This window comes from Arvicanthis niloticus, chromosome 15, assembly GCF_011762505.2.
Source record: "Arvicanthis niloticus isolate mArvNil1 chromosome 15, mArvNil1.pat.X, whole genome shotgun sequence".
Taxonomy (NCBI): Eukaryota; Metazoa; Chordata; class Mammalia; order Rodentia; family Muridae; genus Arvicanthis; species Arvicanthis niloticus.
This window is the reverse complement of record NC_047672.1, coordinates 59,476,147-59,489,962: the sequence shown is the minus strand read 5'-3', so window position 1 is coordinate 59,489,962 and position 13,816 is coordinate 59,476,147. Positions and strand designations below refer to the sequence as shown.

The 13,816-nt window shown below is 40.9% G+C and overlaps 2 protein-coding genes across 3 annotated transcripts in view; both read left to right on the top strand.

The window, feature by feature from the left end:
- LOC117721039 (uncharacterized) overlaps window positions 1-3,671 on the top strand; it is a 19,538-nt gene extending 15,867 nt beyond the window's left edge. Inside the window, exons 6-7 of the mRNA XM_076913177.1 lie at window positions 3,155-3,338; window positions 3,424-3,671. Of these exons, the coding sequence (XP_076769292.1) occupies window positions 3,155-3,338; window positions 3,424-3,671 (432 nt within the window). The remainder of the gene's footprint in view (window positions 1-3,154; window positions 3,339-3,423) is intronic.
- On the top strand, window positions 3,498-13,816 carry Steap1 (STEAP family member 1). Of its 2 annotated transcripts, none has more exons than XM_034518742.2 (5): window positions 3,498-3,588; window positions 7,512-7,626; window positions 9,671-10,183; window positions 10,586-10,750; window positions 13,467-13,816. In XM_034518742.2, exons 2-5 carry the CDS (start codon window positions 7,543-7,545, stop codon window positions 13,722-13,724), a joined length of 1,020 nt encoding a protein of 339 aa, XP_034374633.1. In that variant the 5' UTR covers window positions 3,498-3,588; window positions 7,512-7,542; the 3' UTR covers window positions 13,725-13,816. The 2 variants fall into 2 exon arrangements, with proteins under 2 accessions (XP_034374633.1, XP_076769207.1); XM_076913092.1 differs by lacking the exon at window positions 13,467-13,816 and adding an exon at window positions 11,439-13,460.

Genomic DNA, 13,816 nt, shown 5'->3' with positions numbered 1-13,816 from the left:
AAGGCTGGAACTACACAACCCAGTAGGAGTGAAAGTGTCCTAAAAGGAGGAGAGAGAGAGAGAGAGAGAGAGAGAGAGAGAGAGAGAGAGAGAGAGAGAGAGAGAGATCCTCCTCTCCTGCTCCCAAAAGTTCCACAAGAAGATCAGACTACACACAAAGATAACATATGCAGCATTGCCTAGGTCAGATTCATGCAGGCTCCCTGGTTGTCAGTTCAGTCTCTGTGAGCTTCTGTGAGCTCAAATTAGTTGATTCTGTAGGTTTTCTTATAAGACAGTGTACTTAGTAAGTACTTATTAATAGACTGAAGGAATGTGTAGGGGGTGATCTGGTACTGCTATGTATTCAAATGCTAAATGCTCACCCCCAAGATCTGGCTACTACACCACTGTATTCCCCAAATACTTGCTGTTGAAATTTTTCTGGGTTATTGATATTCCAGCAGTCTGGGATCCTGGAGAGGCATCTCAGTCTGCACCTGCTGCTGGCCCATCAGGACTAATCCAGACCTTCTGATCTCTTTGTCTCCACTTCCTCCTCCTTCTCCTCTTCCTCCTCTTCCTTCTCCTCATCCTCCTTCTATCCCTCCTCCTCCTTGCCACTGCCTCCTCATATTCCTCTTCTTCCTCCCCTTCTTCATCCTCTTTTTCCTCCTCCTCCTCCTTCTCCTCTTCCACCCCTGCCTTTTTTCTATATGTATGTTTATATCTATCTCTTTCTGTCTCTCTCCTCTCTTCTCCTTGTGGTCCCTACCTGTGACCCACACCCCACCCCAACAACCCAGTGACTCAAACTTCACCTCCCTCTATTCCCTCCAGTAATTGGCTGTTGCCAGTTTTATTTAATCAATTGTTTTAAACTGGGGAGCAAAGTATATACAACAAACGCTGGTATACATGAAGATCCTCTTATCTTGGAGCAACCAGGTCTTGGGGTTCAGAACTTACCATTTCAATTACACCTGAGCAACCCCCTAAAAATATGCATATTAACACTTAAGAAATTTTGTATTTAAAATAAAACATGAAATGGGAAGCTAAGGTGCTATGAGAACTCAGAAAAGCTGCTGAGAAGAAGTCTGTGTTGCTGTGTGTAAGTGATCCTCTCTTAGGAATGTGAAGACCCTGAACAAGCAGAAATGCATGGAAATGAACAGGTGCTACCCAAAGTAGAATGAAGGCCAAACATGACTATAGCCAGGACGTCATCAGCAATGAGAAAAAGCAGATCCTGATCAGACTCCTTAGCGCCTGCATCTTCTGGATCAGTGGTACAGCATGAAGTCTTGGGCTCACATCCCCAGAAAAAAAGAAAAGAAAGAAAGGAAAGGAGGGGAAGGAAGGAGGGGGAGAGATGAAAGAAGGGAGGATGGGGAGGAAGAAAGGTGTTAACATAGCTACGGTGGTTATTCAGTTATGGCAAAGGGTTTAACTACTTCTCTGTGATTAAAAACAAAATCAGGTTGTGTCAGGGTTTGGAGACCTGTGTTGGACCTAAGCAGTTCCCCAACTCGCTATTTTTAATTTTAATTCTTTAGCCACACTAACATATCTCAATGGGCTCCATGTGATATCCAGCCCGTGATACAAAATGTGCTGATCACGTTCAGCCTCTCTTTATCTATGATGATCTCCTGTCATAATCAGTCTCAGTAGTGTCCTCTCTACTTTTTCTTTCATACCACATTACTCCATTCACCTCTAAAATGGCATCCCACACTCTATAGGGGTCCAGAAATTATCCTTCAAAGGCACATAGATTCATCAAGTTGGGAAGCCCTTGACCTAGAACCACATGAAAAACAATACTCAGGTTGGAGACCCAGCTCATATGGTGAATTGTAAATGTTTCCTACCACCTTGGGAGTTACAGTTTCTGGAGTCTGAGTTGAATCTGCAGAACTTCGTGGTGAGAGGAGAGAAGTCTCTGGAGTTGGAGCTACAGGTTTATTTTGAGGTCCTCTCAACCCTTGCTTCTTGTGACTGCCACACCGAGTTATCATGTGACCTCCACATGAGTACAGTGACATTCATCCACATGTCTACAATAAATAAATAAATGTGATAAAAGTATTTGAGTGCAGTTTAGGTGTACAGACTTATTTGTAGGAGCTAATTTGTTTAACCTTCTCGTGGATCAACTTTATTATAAAGATTCTGGCCAGCAAAGGAGACTCTGAAGGACAAGCTGGGTGCTCACAACTCGACCCTTTTCCCTGTGGTTGTGTGGTTTATCCCACTCACAAGAAGTTTCTCTAACCCTTTTTTTTAATGATTTTTCTTCCATCCTTAGAAATAGAAGCTGCAAAAGTCGATTTTACCACAAGGTGTCAGCACAGGGTAACATAACAAAGGCCTTTTACACTCTGATGAAAATCAGGGAATTCAAAATTTATATAAGAAGCATTAAAATATGCAGAACAGTGGAGTGCAGAAAATCTGTTTGATCCCAGCACTCAGGAGGCAGAAGCAGGCTGATGTCAGAAAGAGGGGAAGTTTGGAAATCAGAGTCACATTAAAAACAAGACCCAGCCCCACCATGGGAGTTACTATGTCTGAAGTCTGAGTTGAATCTGCAGAACTCTGAGGAAGGGTCCCTGAAGTCGGAGCTAATGGTTTATTTTGAAATCCTCTCCACCCTGCTTCTTGTGACCACCACACCGAGTTATCACGTGTGTATCATATTTATTCACATACTTAACAATAAGTAAATAAATAAATAAATAAATAGCTAGTTCTAAGCCAAAGCTCATGATGCGACCCTGTCTCAGCATTTGGCGCTGTGTGAAAAAAAAGATAATCATGAAAAATGTTTGCAGGAGTTTTTATTTATTTATTTATTTATTTATTTATTTTTACATTTTCTAATCAGACTAGTCTGGGAATGCTGTGCATGAAATTCCTGAGATGCTGTTATTGAGATCAAAGTCAGTAATTTCTGAGTAGGCCTCCATTTCAGAGGAGTAGATTACCCACTGACATTTTCTCAATTTTTCAGATATTGATGGTAACTTTTTTTTTTTTTGGTTCGTAATACTTGAGTGCTCCGGGAACCTGTTCTTAATAGAAGAAATTGGAAGGTGAGGTGGGAAGGAGTAAATCTGGTGTAAAAGTCACTCACAAACTCAGATTCATTCTTTGACTGTGCTACCAGCTAGTTCTCTGGGAAACTGCTACAAGTCTGGACAACAACCACATAATAGCTACAGAGCAGTTGGTCTCCAAGTGTGATCTAGGATCAGTACAGTATCACCCGCAACCGGCAAAATGCACAACTGCAGATTTCTTCCAGACCCGATCCCGGAATGGAACAGGTCCCAGGAGTCAGACTGTTTCCAGTGAGCCCTCCAAGTAATTCAGGGTCGGTCCCCTTGCTTTGAGACCCATTCTCCACTGGCGACGCCCCTCCCACCTCTGCCTCAGCGACCCTGGGTGTGAGCTGGATCGAGTCGCCGGCAGGGGGCGATGTGCGCGCGGCGGCGGAGGGGCGGAGTCAGCGGAGCGGGCGGTGTTCTACAGTGAGAGGCTCGCGTGGGACTGGGAGTCCGGGCAGCCAGCGCCTCGCAGTCGGATCCCACGGAGAAGGGGGTGAGTCCCGGGTTTCGTTTGCAGGCCACTTGCTCCCCGCCTCCTCAGGCCTTGGGAATCTGCTGCGGGCCGAGGAGGGGTGAGGCAATTCTCAGGAGTGGGCGAGCGGGTGGAGGTGCTCCAGGAAGCCCAGGTCTGAGCGCCCCTTCAGACCCTCCTGGCTCTAGGCTAGCCCCGTGGGGAGCAGGTCTCCTGGTCGCGGAGCTACAGTGTAGGGTGCTGGTCAACTTTGCAGTCAGATTGGGTTCCTTCACGAAAGTTTGCCAACTTGGCAGTTTCCACAAGTTTGCCTCCCTGGATGAATGACTGGTACCTCATCCTGCCTTTTGGGCTGGTTTCTTAGTGGAATTTTTTTCATTTTAAGTCCTTAAAACACCAGTCCTACTCTTTCGGGATCTGGGTAGGATTCGGGTTTTCTCCAATATAGTCAAGTTTTAAATAAGGCACTCTTGGTGAAAGGAACTAACAGGCATTTGTAGTGGTGGAATTTAAGTCCACTTCAAATTTGCTTATGCTGTTCCCTTGAGGTGGGGGATTCGTCCACATCTCAATATTAAATCAAGGTAATGTATTTAATATTCATGTTAAGCACTTGGAGGAGTAATGCTTTAAGAAACAGCACTGTGTAGAGCACCTTCCCCTCTTCCAATAATCAACTGTGGCAAAGCAAAAATACATTTGAAGGACTCATGGGACAAGCCCTGCAAACCACGATGTATTCCAGTCATTGGGTTTCTTGGATTCTAAACTCCTGGCCATACACATGAGTCTGTTGGGCTGTGTCAATATTTAGTAGGAACAGCAAGCCAGCCATCCAAATCCAGCAAAACAGAAATCACTGTTTAACTGGGAAGAAGGCTGGAGAGTGTTGGTTGAAATCCTGGAGTTCTTGACATCTCTGCACTATGCTGTTTCATGCTGGGTTTGCTGGGCAGCCTGATGAAACTTTCTCTCCTGTAGAAGTTCAATTATAGGTTTAGCTACTGCCTGGTGAAAGAAGGCATGTTTCATTTAACTGGTACTTTGGTTTCTCAGTTGGGGGCACACAGTCAACAATCACCCTTACTGACATGGGTTCTTTTCTTAGTGATGTCCCTCAGCAATGTACCATGCAGACAAATGGCTAGGCATCTCTTCTGGGCCACTCTGGCCTTCCACCCAGAATCTCTATGAAGTGGCTGTCTGTCAGAAAGCACCAACAACTTGCTGCAGGTCACCACCTGTCTATAAAGTGTCATCCTTTAAGAGGCATGGCATTACCACACAGTTCTTGCTGGACTGTTTGCCTGTCCTGAACCAAAAGGCTTTTGAGAACAGACATATCATTAGACTTTGTATTTTCGGTGTGTCCCATCATTGTTCAGTGTGGTTAGTGAATTAATAGTGAACAGAGATAGATTTATACATCGCTGTCTGCCAGCTTGAACCACCAGACTAAAATACACTCTAAACTTAGAGTAAACTGTTTCTTATACTTTAGTACAATGAATGCTAATCTATTCCTAGGTACCTCATGCCAAACCACTCACTTTATAATATTGGTTAAAGTCAGCAAATGGCATGGAGTAATATATCCTGAAGACAGACTGTAAGCATCTCACAGGCAGGCTTGAACTCTCCTTCTCTTTCTCCTCTTTAATGCCTATGTAATAATCAGCCTTCTAAGAACTTGTTGAATGGCATAGATTTTACCCAGAAGTCTTTCAAATGGCAATGGTCAATATACAACTCAACTCAACCAATCAGACAAACAAAAAAGAGGAAGGTATTAACTATGTACCCGAGTGAGAAGTGACCTGGCTTCCGGTGCTTAAACTACTGCCAGCAGGATTTGTCACTGTCCTTTATTTCTTGTTCGGCTTATCTGTGGTTGCATTCTTGTGTTCACATGAAGACATCTTCTGACTTACACAGGGTGGCATCCTACCTTAGCAAACATGTTAAGAGTATCTCTTCACTCTCTTCCACTGGAGATGATATCAGAAGAGGACTGTAACTTACTGACTAGATTTCCCTGACATCCCTAAGCAACTCAGTGTGATCACAGGAATTCACTCTGGATGGCCAAGCCTGTGTCTTCTGCCTGTTTCTATAACCAGAGGATAGTGGTTACATGGGCCAATCAAAACAGTTTTGTGTATTCTACATTCCAAAACAACACTTAGAACCACAAATATTTTGTGTGATAGGACTTTTTAAAATACACATATGTAACATACAAATATAATAATTTATATAAGCACAATAAGATATCTTGCAGATAAGATAAAAGTTTAAACAGAAAGCCCATTCAGGCTCCGTTTACACTTCATATACATATGCTTAGTCTGAAGATGATTTAATATAAATATAATGACTGACTGTCAGATGTGGTGGAGCACGCTTTTAATCCCAGCACTCGGGAGGCAGAGACAAGTGGATCTCTGAGTTTGAGGTCTGCTATCCATAGCAACTTCCAAGTCAGCAAGGACTATATACTGAGACCCTACTATAGAAATGTACAGTTAGAATATATTTACTATGCCTGAATTATCCATGCAAACCCTCATGTGAGGTCCACTTGTGTTTCCATGAAGAGACTCCAGTTTTGCACTTGGGAGAATTTCAACACTGTGAGTTTTCACATGAGGGATGCTCAAGCTATAGTCTCCTCCTGAATGTTCCAAGATAGAGAACTCTGGAATTTCCAGAGCACATTAGTAAGAAAGACATAATCCTGCTGTCAGGGAAAGGCTGACCTTTAAAACTTGGAAATATTCTAAGAATTATAATCTACTCCTGAAAATAATTTTCCACTTAATAAGGCATCACATGTGGTCCAAAATCCCAAAGTATTTGAAATATTTTCCAGCAACCTACCTGTTGTGTAACTAACTTGTTTTTCTTTCATTGGGCGAGGTACCGATTGGAGGTATAACCTTCTAGAAGTGAATTAGAGCTCATTAAACACGATGGAGACTATGACGTCCTGTTTGTCATGCATAAGATGTGTAAAGCCAAGACTGGATCAGGCTCCATGAAGCTCTTAAAGAATAATTTTCTTTGTTTGGGGAAATTTTTAACAAGCTCCTCTCCACAGGGTTGACTGAGAAAGTGGGCTTATCGGTGACTGAACACAACTTAATACCCCATCAGAAATAGATGAGCAGCCACTTTTACCAACAGGGCTTGTCCAAAGGACACTCTGGCAGTGCATGCAGCCTTTTGGCCCTTGAAGCAACTATTGGGATTCAGCTTCATGATTGTATCTCTTTTCTTTGCTACCTTTCATGATTGTATCTCTTTTCTTTGCTACCTTCAGGAATTTTTCAGCAGACAAACCAGTTCATTTTTGTTTCAGATTCTATCATTAACCGTGGAAGCCTAAGAAACATTATCTTTCTGAAGTTCTCTATCAACTGCCTCGAGCCTTGATGATAGAATCAATGCCCAAAACTGAACAATGAATTCCTAATTCCATTTATCATTAAGGGGAACCAGCTTTTGTCTAACTGAGAACCTGGAGTAAAGTCTTCCTGAAGAAAAGAAGAACAGCTAATCCTTTATGTTTCATATAAATAACAGGTCATTCGTTGAACAGATAATTGACATTAGTGAACTGGTTGAAGGCTAGTTAAATGTGCAGCTTATTCACTATTGGAATCTTAATTGTGTTTTTCTGCTCTAGTTTTCAAGTGAATAAATACTTTATATTGTTCCATCAAACAAAAGTACTGTAGGTGGTCAATGGTGGTGCCTACCTTTGATCCCAGCACTTGAGAGATAGACACAGGCAGATCTCTGAGGTTGAAGCCAGCCTGTTCTACAGAGCAAGGTCCAGGACAGCCAGGAATACCTAGTGTAGAGAAGCCCTTTCTCAAAAGCAAACCAACAACAAAACAATAGTATCATAAATGGAACATACTTTATTTTTCTTTTTCTAGGTGGCTGAAGCCAGACTATTTTATAACATTCATGGAGATCAGTAAAGATATTACAATCCCAGAAGAACTGTGGAAAATGAAGCCTCAGGGAAACCTGGAAGATGACAGTTACTTGGTAAAATAATGCCTATAAAAGCTAATAATTAAAATCTATATACTTCAAGTGTATTCTGAATCTCCTAATGTTGGGAAGGGCACTTCATTCTAATCTACTGATCTCTGTGCTTGGATGCCTGTAGCTGAAACTGTATGGTACAATTGAAGTGACTTGACCGATTATCAGGGCTTAGCTGTATAACCTCCTTGGGTCCCTGAAAACACTGGGTCCTGCATTTCTATGAATGAACTGGACCAGACCATCTCCAGAGCTCTTTGAGTCCTTTAGAACACTGCTGCTTCTAAGTTTAGAAGCTAAAGTCATGATGGACTATATAATAGTAGTTTTATAATCATTTAGTAGGCACTATGGTAGATTACCAGAGAGTCCACCAAGTCAGCGATGACTCACTGTTTAACCAAATAAACTGTTTTGTGCAAAGTATCAGTTGTCTCACTTTAGATCAATAGCAATGTTTCTTGCTACATCATTTAAAAAGTGGCAGAAATTTTTGGTGTCAGTTATCTTTTTAAATTTTTAAAGTGCAATTCTAAAAGTCACAAGCAGATATACCATAAAATGAAATTATTTTCATTTTTCAATTTAGCTCTCTTACTTACTGTAACATAATGTTTAGCCAGAAAACTGTTCTCGCTGGTTCACTCAGGCTGTGTTAACACACGGGAATTACAGAGCCATTTCCTTTATGGATGGCGTGATTAGAAAGACATTGGATAGAAGAATGATTTATGTCAGGTGGCAAGAGAACTCATCCTTAGACCCTGCCAACTGTGGGGTACTGTGGGGATGATTCTGTGTGCAATGAGGAAGAGCCCGAACATCTGACAGCAGTGGAAGCTTCTGCTCCAGCACACTTGGAGCTATGAAAAGGAAGACTTAAATAAGCAAGCGGTTCAGAAAGGAACACGATAGGAAACACTCTGTGGTCTTCATTTGAGTCTTTAAATTTTGTATTTCTGCTTATCCCCTGTGGAAACAACAAATTATTTAATATACTTTTCTTTTGAATTGCTGACTAGCACAAAACACAGTGGACAGAGCAGTATTAACTTGTTGGGAAGCAGATTGTGTCTGCAGAAGTTCACTAGATAGTTAAGTAGCTTTTTCTAAACTTTCTGATCATTAATTCATCTCTTTTAGAAATATAAAATCAAAGAGCAAGACTATATAATGAAATTTATACTTTCATTTATTGAAATCACCCTGTTATTCCTGCCGTTCTCATAAAGACCACAACCACATAATGAAATTCATATATTTCTGTATTAGGATTGACTACTATTCCAAATCCTTTGCATTTTAATTAATAAATTCACTGCTACTTCTGTGCATAATTGCCCAGGAACCAATAGAAATATTACAGAACACTTATGATATGCATACTTGCTGGGTTTGCCAAAGAATACTGGACTTTTAAAAAAAAAGTTTGTTTTTTTTTTAATTTTGACTTCTTAATAGTATTTCTCTGTGTGGTGTTGGTACATACCTTTAATTCAAGCACTTGAAAGGCAAACACAGGTAGATCTCTATGAGTTCAAGCCCAACCTAGTCTACAGGTTGAGTTCCAGGAGAGCCAGGGCTACACTGAGAAAACCTGTCTCCAAACAAATAAAACAAACAAACAAACAAAAATATTATTCCCATTATTCAAGTCTTCAAGAGACAGGGCTGTGTAAACCTTGGTGTGTTGGCATCTATCTCTTTTATTTTAAAGAGAAATTGAACCCAGCTTGGTAGTATATGCTGGTACTCCCAGCACTTGCCCAGAAGCTGGAGGATAGCATTGAAAGCCTGCTTGGGCTACAAGAGACACTATCTCAAACACAAAGGAGGAAATAAATAGGCAAGTGGAGAACACCAGTGTATTAGGTGAATCCTTGATCAGGCTTACATAGACTATACTGTCTTAGGTGCCTGGTATCCACAAGCGAGTAGATACTCTGTTCATCAAGAAGCACAGTGATGGAACAGCGAGTATTAGAGTAAAAGAAATCCCATTGCTTTGTCCAGTGTTAAGACGTTCCCTTCCTTTCTTTTGTAGACTAAGGACACGGGAGAGAGGAGCATGCCGAAAAGACCGGTGCTCTCTCATTTGCAGCACGCGGTCCACGTCGATGCGTTTGACTGCCCCTCCGAGCTTCAGCACACGCAGGAATTCTTTCCAAACTGGCGCTTGCCAGTTAAGGTTGCTGCCATCATATCATCCCTGACTTTCCTGTACACGATTCTGAGGGAAATCATTTACCCATTAGTAACTTCCCGTGAACAGTATTTTTATAAAATTCCAATCCTGGTCATTAACAAAGTCTTGCCAGTGGTCTCCATTACCCTCTTGGCACTGGTTTATTTGCCAGGAGAGATAGCGGCCGTTGTGCAGCTTCGCAATGGAACCAAGTACAAGAAGTTCCCACCCTGGCTAGATCGATGGATGCTGGCAAGGAAGCAGTTCGGACTCCTCAGCTTCTTTTTTGCTGTGCTACACGCTATTTACAGTCTCTCGTACCCAATGAGGCGATCCTACAGATACAAGCTGCTCAACTGGGCTTACAAACAGGTAGGAAGGTGACACGCCACAAGACTAACCAACTAAAACGTCTAAATTACCTAACAAATTAATCCTTTCTTCTTGTAGTAATAGCGATATTGACCCTCTGAGAAACTAGCCTGCATTTTTAATAGTCGTTTTGATAATTTTATCAGCACCTGTCATCTTGTACTGAAGAATGTTTTTAAACTGAAAATAGACAATACCTTTATAGCATAAAGAAGTGTTTTTGCATAGGTGGGGGTCATAGTTCAATCATAGCATCCTGACAGTGTGTCTTTGTGAGGACTGATTGATTCAATCATCTCCTTATTTACCAGAGTTCCTATGCTTTTTACATTTCTGTCTGAGTAAGCCATCAAGTAAAGTGCACATATTAATAAGTGTGGTTTGGATTCCTCCTTTTCTTAGGTTCAACAAAACAAAGAGGATGCCTGGATTGAGCATGATGTCTGGAGAATGGAAATTTATGTGTCCCTGGGGATTGTGGGACTGGCCATCTTGGCTCTCTTGGCTGTGACATCTATTCCATCTGTGAGCGACTCTTTAACCTGGAGAGAATTTCACTATATTCAGGTAAGTCATGTATAGAAATAATCCTAGTCTGCTTATAATGTTAAATACATTGATTTATCCCATTAAAATAATGTTTTCCAGTAGGAAAGATCTCATACTGTTCCATTCAATAATGAGTTTTCTCACAGTTTTTCCATTGCTTTTATAAATTATGGAACACATTTTTGTAGACATAAATAAAAGACATTATTAAAACAAAGATGTTTCTCACCTTTAAAACTTTGCAGATAATTTGCTGCTCCCATAAATAACTATAAATATATTTAGGAATATCAGTGGTTCACTAGTTCCCACAGACACAAATCAAGCATTATTTTACCTGTCTCTTGACTTTAGTCGTGCCTTTGAAGGTACAGTTTTGCATTCTCTAGGAGAAAATTAAAATATAAAATTCAAATTTATATTAATTCAAGGTATTTTGACACCTAATACTTTTTTGACAGAGTCTCACACTTCTACCTCAAGCTAGCCTGGATTAATTATGTAGCCCAGGCGAGTCTGGTATATAAGGCAGTCTTCCTTCTATGTCAGCCTCCCAAGCACTGCAATTACAGACATGAGGCACCACACCTGCCTCTGCTATCGAATTTTTAAAGATGGCATTTCTAAGTTATGTTTAAATTACATTAATCACTTGCAGTTTATCTCTGGGATTCAGAATCCTGTCACAAACTTACATATCTTCTAGGTAGAAGGACACATTTAAAAAGAACAGTGCACCGGAAGGGGCCCGTGTAACAACAGTCAAGGAGTGCAACTTAATTCAGGCATAAGTATCTGCCAAAACAGTTTAGACCATTTCCGACAAAGTGAATCCAAGTCTGGAGTCATCTAGAAGAATCTTGTCAGAATGCCTTAAAATTATGCTGGTGAACAGCTCTCTGAACCACTGTCTCTGTTTAATGTCAAAATGTTTCAAGTTGAAATTGTTCTTCATTTAGATTTACTTTGTTCAGTCACTGAAATGATTCCCAATGTTTTCCCATTGTATCTGAATATATGACTTTTTAAAAACATAGATCCCTATGAGTTCAGGCCAGCTTAATCTACATAGTGAGTTCCAGGTTAATGGGAACCCTTGTGCCGCACCAACCCTGACCAGCAGGAATTAAGACACGGAACAACCAGTTCCTTCTCACAACAGTTTACTCAGGATGTTTAGCAGTTGGTAGTCAAGATGGCGAGCCCCCGATCCCTTCCCGGGCGCAGCTTATAAACCCTGCCAGGAGCCCATGAACTCATGCCACGTGCACCATACAGCTGAGGTCACTAAACAGCAAAACAAGCTATGTGGGATAAACAATATATTTATCAGAGTGTGCTTCAGCTGTTATAGGCTTTTGAAAAATCAAGTCTTTCGTCAGGGTATATGGTTCCAGACGGCTGCAAAGTTGATCTAGCCGCTTTCTGCTAAAGTCGGCTCCCAACAAACCCTGGCTTAGAACGAGAAGAGGGAAAGCCTCATTCTCCATTGGTGGGAATACAAACTGGTCCTGCCACTGTGGATATCAGTGTGGAGGATTCTCAGAAGGCTAGAAATAAATCTATCATTTGTCTCAGCGATATCATTCCTTGACATATGCAAAAAGGACTCAACCCTCTACACCACAGATGCATGCCCGGTCATTTTCTAGAATGTGTTTTAAAGTACTCATAGACATACCAGTTGTGTCTGCCAGCACCCAGACACAGGAGTGAGGGTATATACACTTCCTGACATCACTAAACACATGTTTTCTCTGGCCTCATGTTTTTCCTTACTACTTTTTCTAGTACCCCCTAACATTTACAATTGTGCTGTCAACAGACCTGCTCTTATGTTGACGGATCACTAATTTTGTATGTCTGAGATTTTTTTCCAGCTTAGGGCATCAGGCAAGATTCTAGAATTAATAACTGAAGAAAGTGGTAGATTTAGGAAAACTTACAAGAAGACTAATTTGTGTGAAGGGAGAAATTCATACCAGCTTCTTTCATCTCCCTTACTAAAACCTTATGCTTGAAATTTTAAAAAATGGTTATTGGAAACTATATCTGTCCGTATGTCTGTATGTATATATGTATGTATGTATGTGTGTACATATATATAATCTATTTGCATATTCATTTACAAAATTAGAATAACATCAGTTGAGATAAGATTGATATTTTTTACAGTATTCTTCAGTGAATTCAGCAATATTCATTGAGCACCAAACCTGTTCAAATCATTGTGTTGCTTTTGCAAGGACCCTGCAGTAAGACAGTGACTATTTTAGACATTGCTTGGTAGCAAAGTTAAAATAAAATCAGTAAGACAGAGTATCATAATGCAAAAGCCGTAATGAGGTGGGGAATGTTACTCAACCGTAGACTGCTCAGGTAGCATGCACAAGGCCCCAGTTGTGCTCCCCATCACTGCCAATAAAACAAAAATGTCTTATGAAAGATAGTGTCTTCAACAGGATGGTAGAGAAAGCACCGATGGGGCTGATGACCACTTGACTTTTCCACTTAGCTTAGAAACAAGAAAAATTGCTCAAAGGTAATGTGGTGAGGAGAACACACAAAGGAATAACAAGGTGTGGTTGGACATTGTCAAACAACATGTTACATGAAAATAACTGTAGATAAATGAAAGGATTCTCCAAGCAACAGAACAACCCCAATGCGGTAGGGTAGAATTGACCGTTAAAGAATCACCCCTTACGTAGGGTCATGTTGTTTTCTTTTACAGAGCAAACTAGGAGTTGTCTCTCTTCTTCTGGGCACAGTACATGCTTTGGTTTTTGCATGGAATAAATGGGTAGATATAGGTCAATTTGTATGGTACATGCCTCCAACTTTTATGATAGCTGTTCTCCTTCCAACTGTGGTCCTGATGTGTAAAATCGTACTGTGCCTGCCCTGCTTGAGGAAGAAGATACTGAAGATTAGATGTGGTTGGGAAGATGTCAACAAAATTAACAGGACTGAGATGGCCTCCAGGTTATAGAACTACTGTTTGCACTTGTTTGCTTGATGTTGATGTCTTATCATAAACATTTCAAATTTGTGTTTGTTAATAAAATGAATACTTTGGGATCA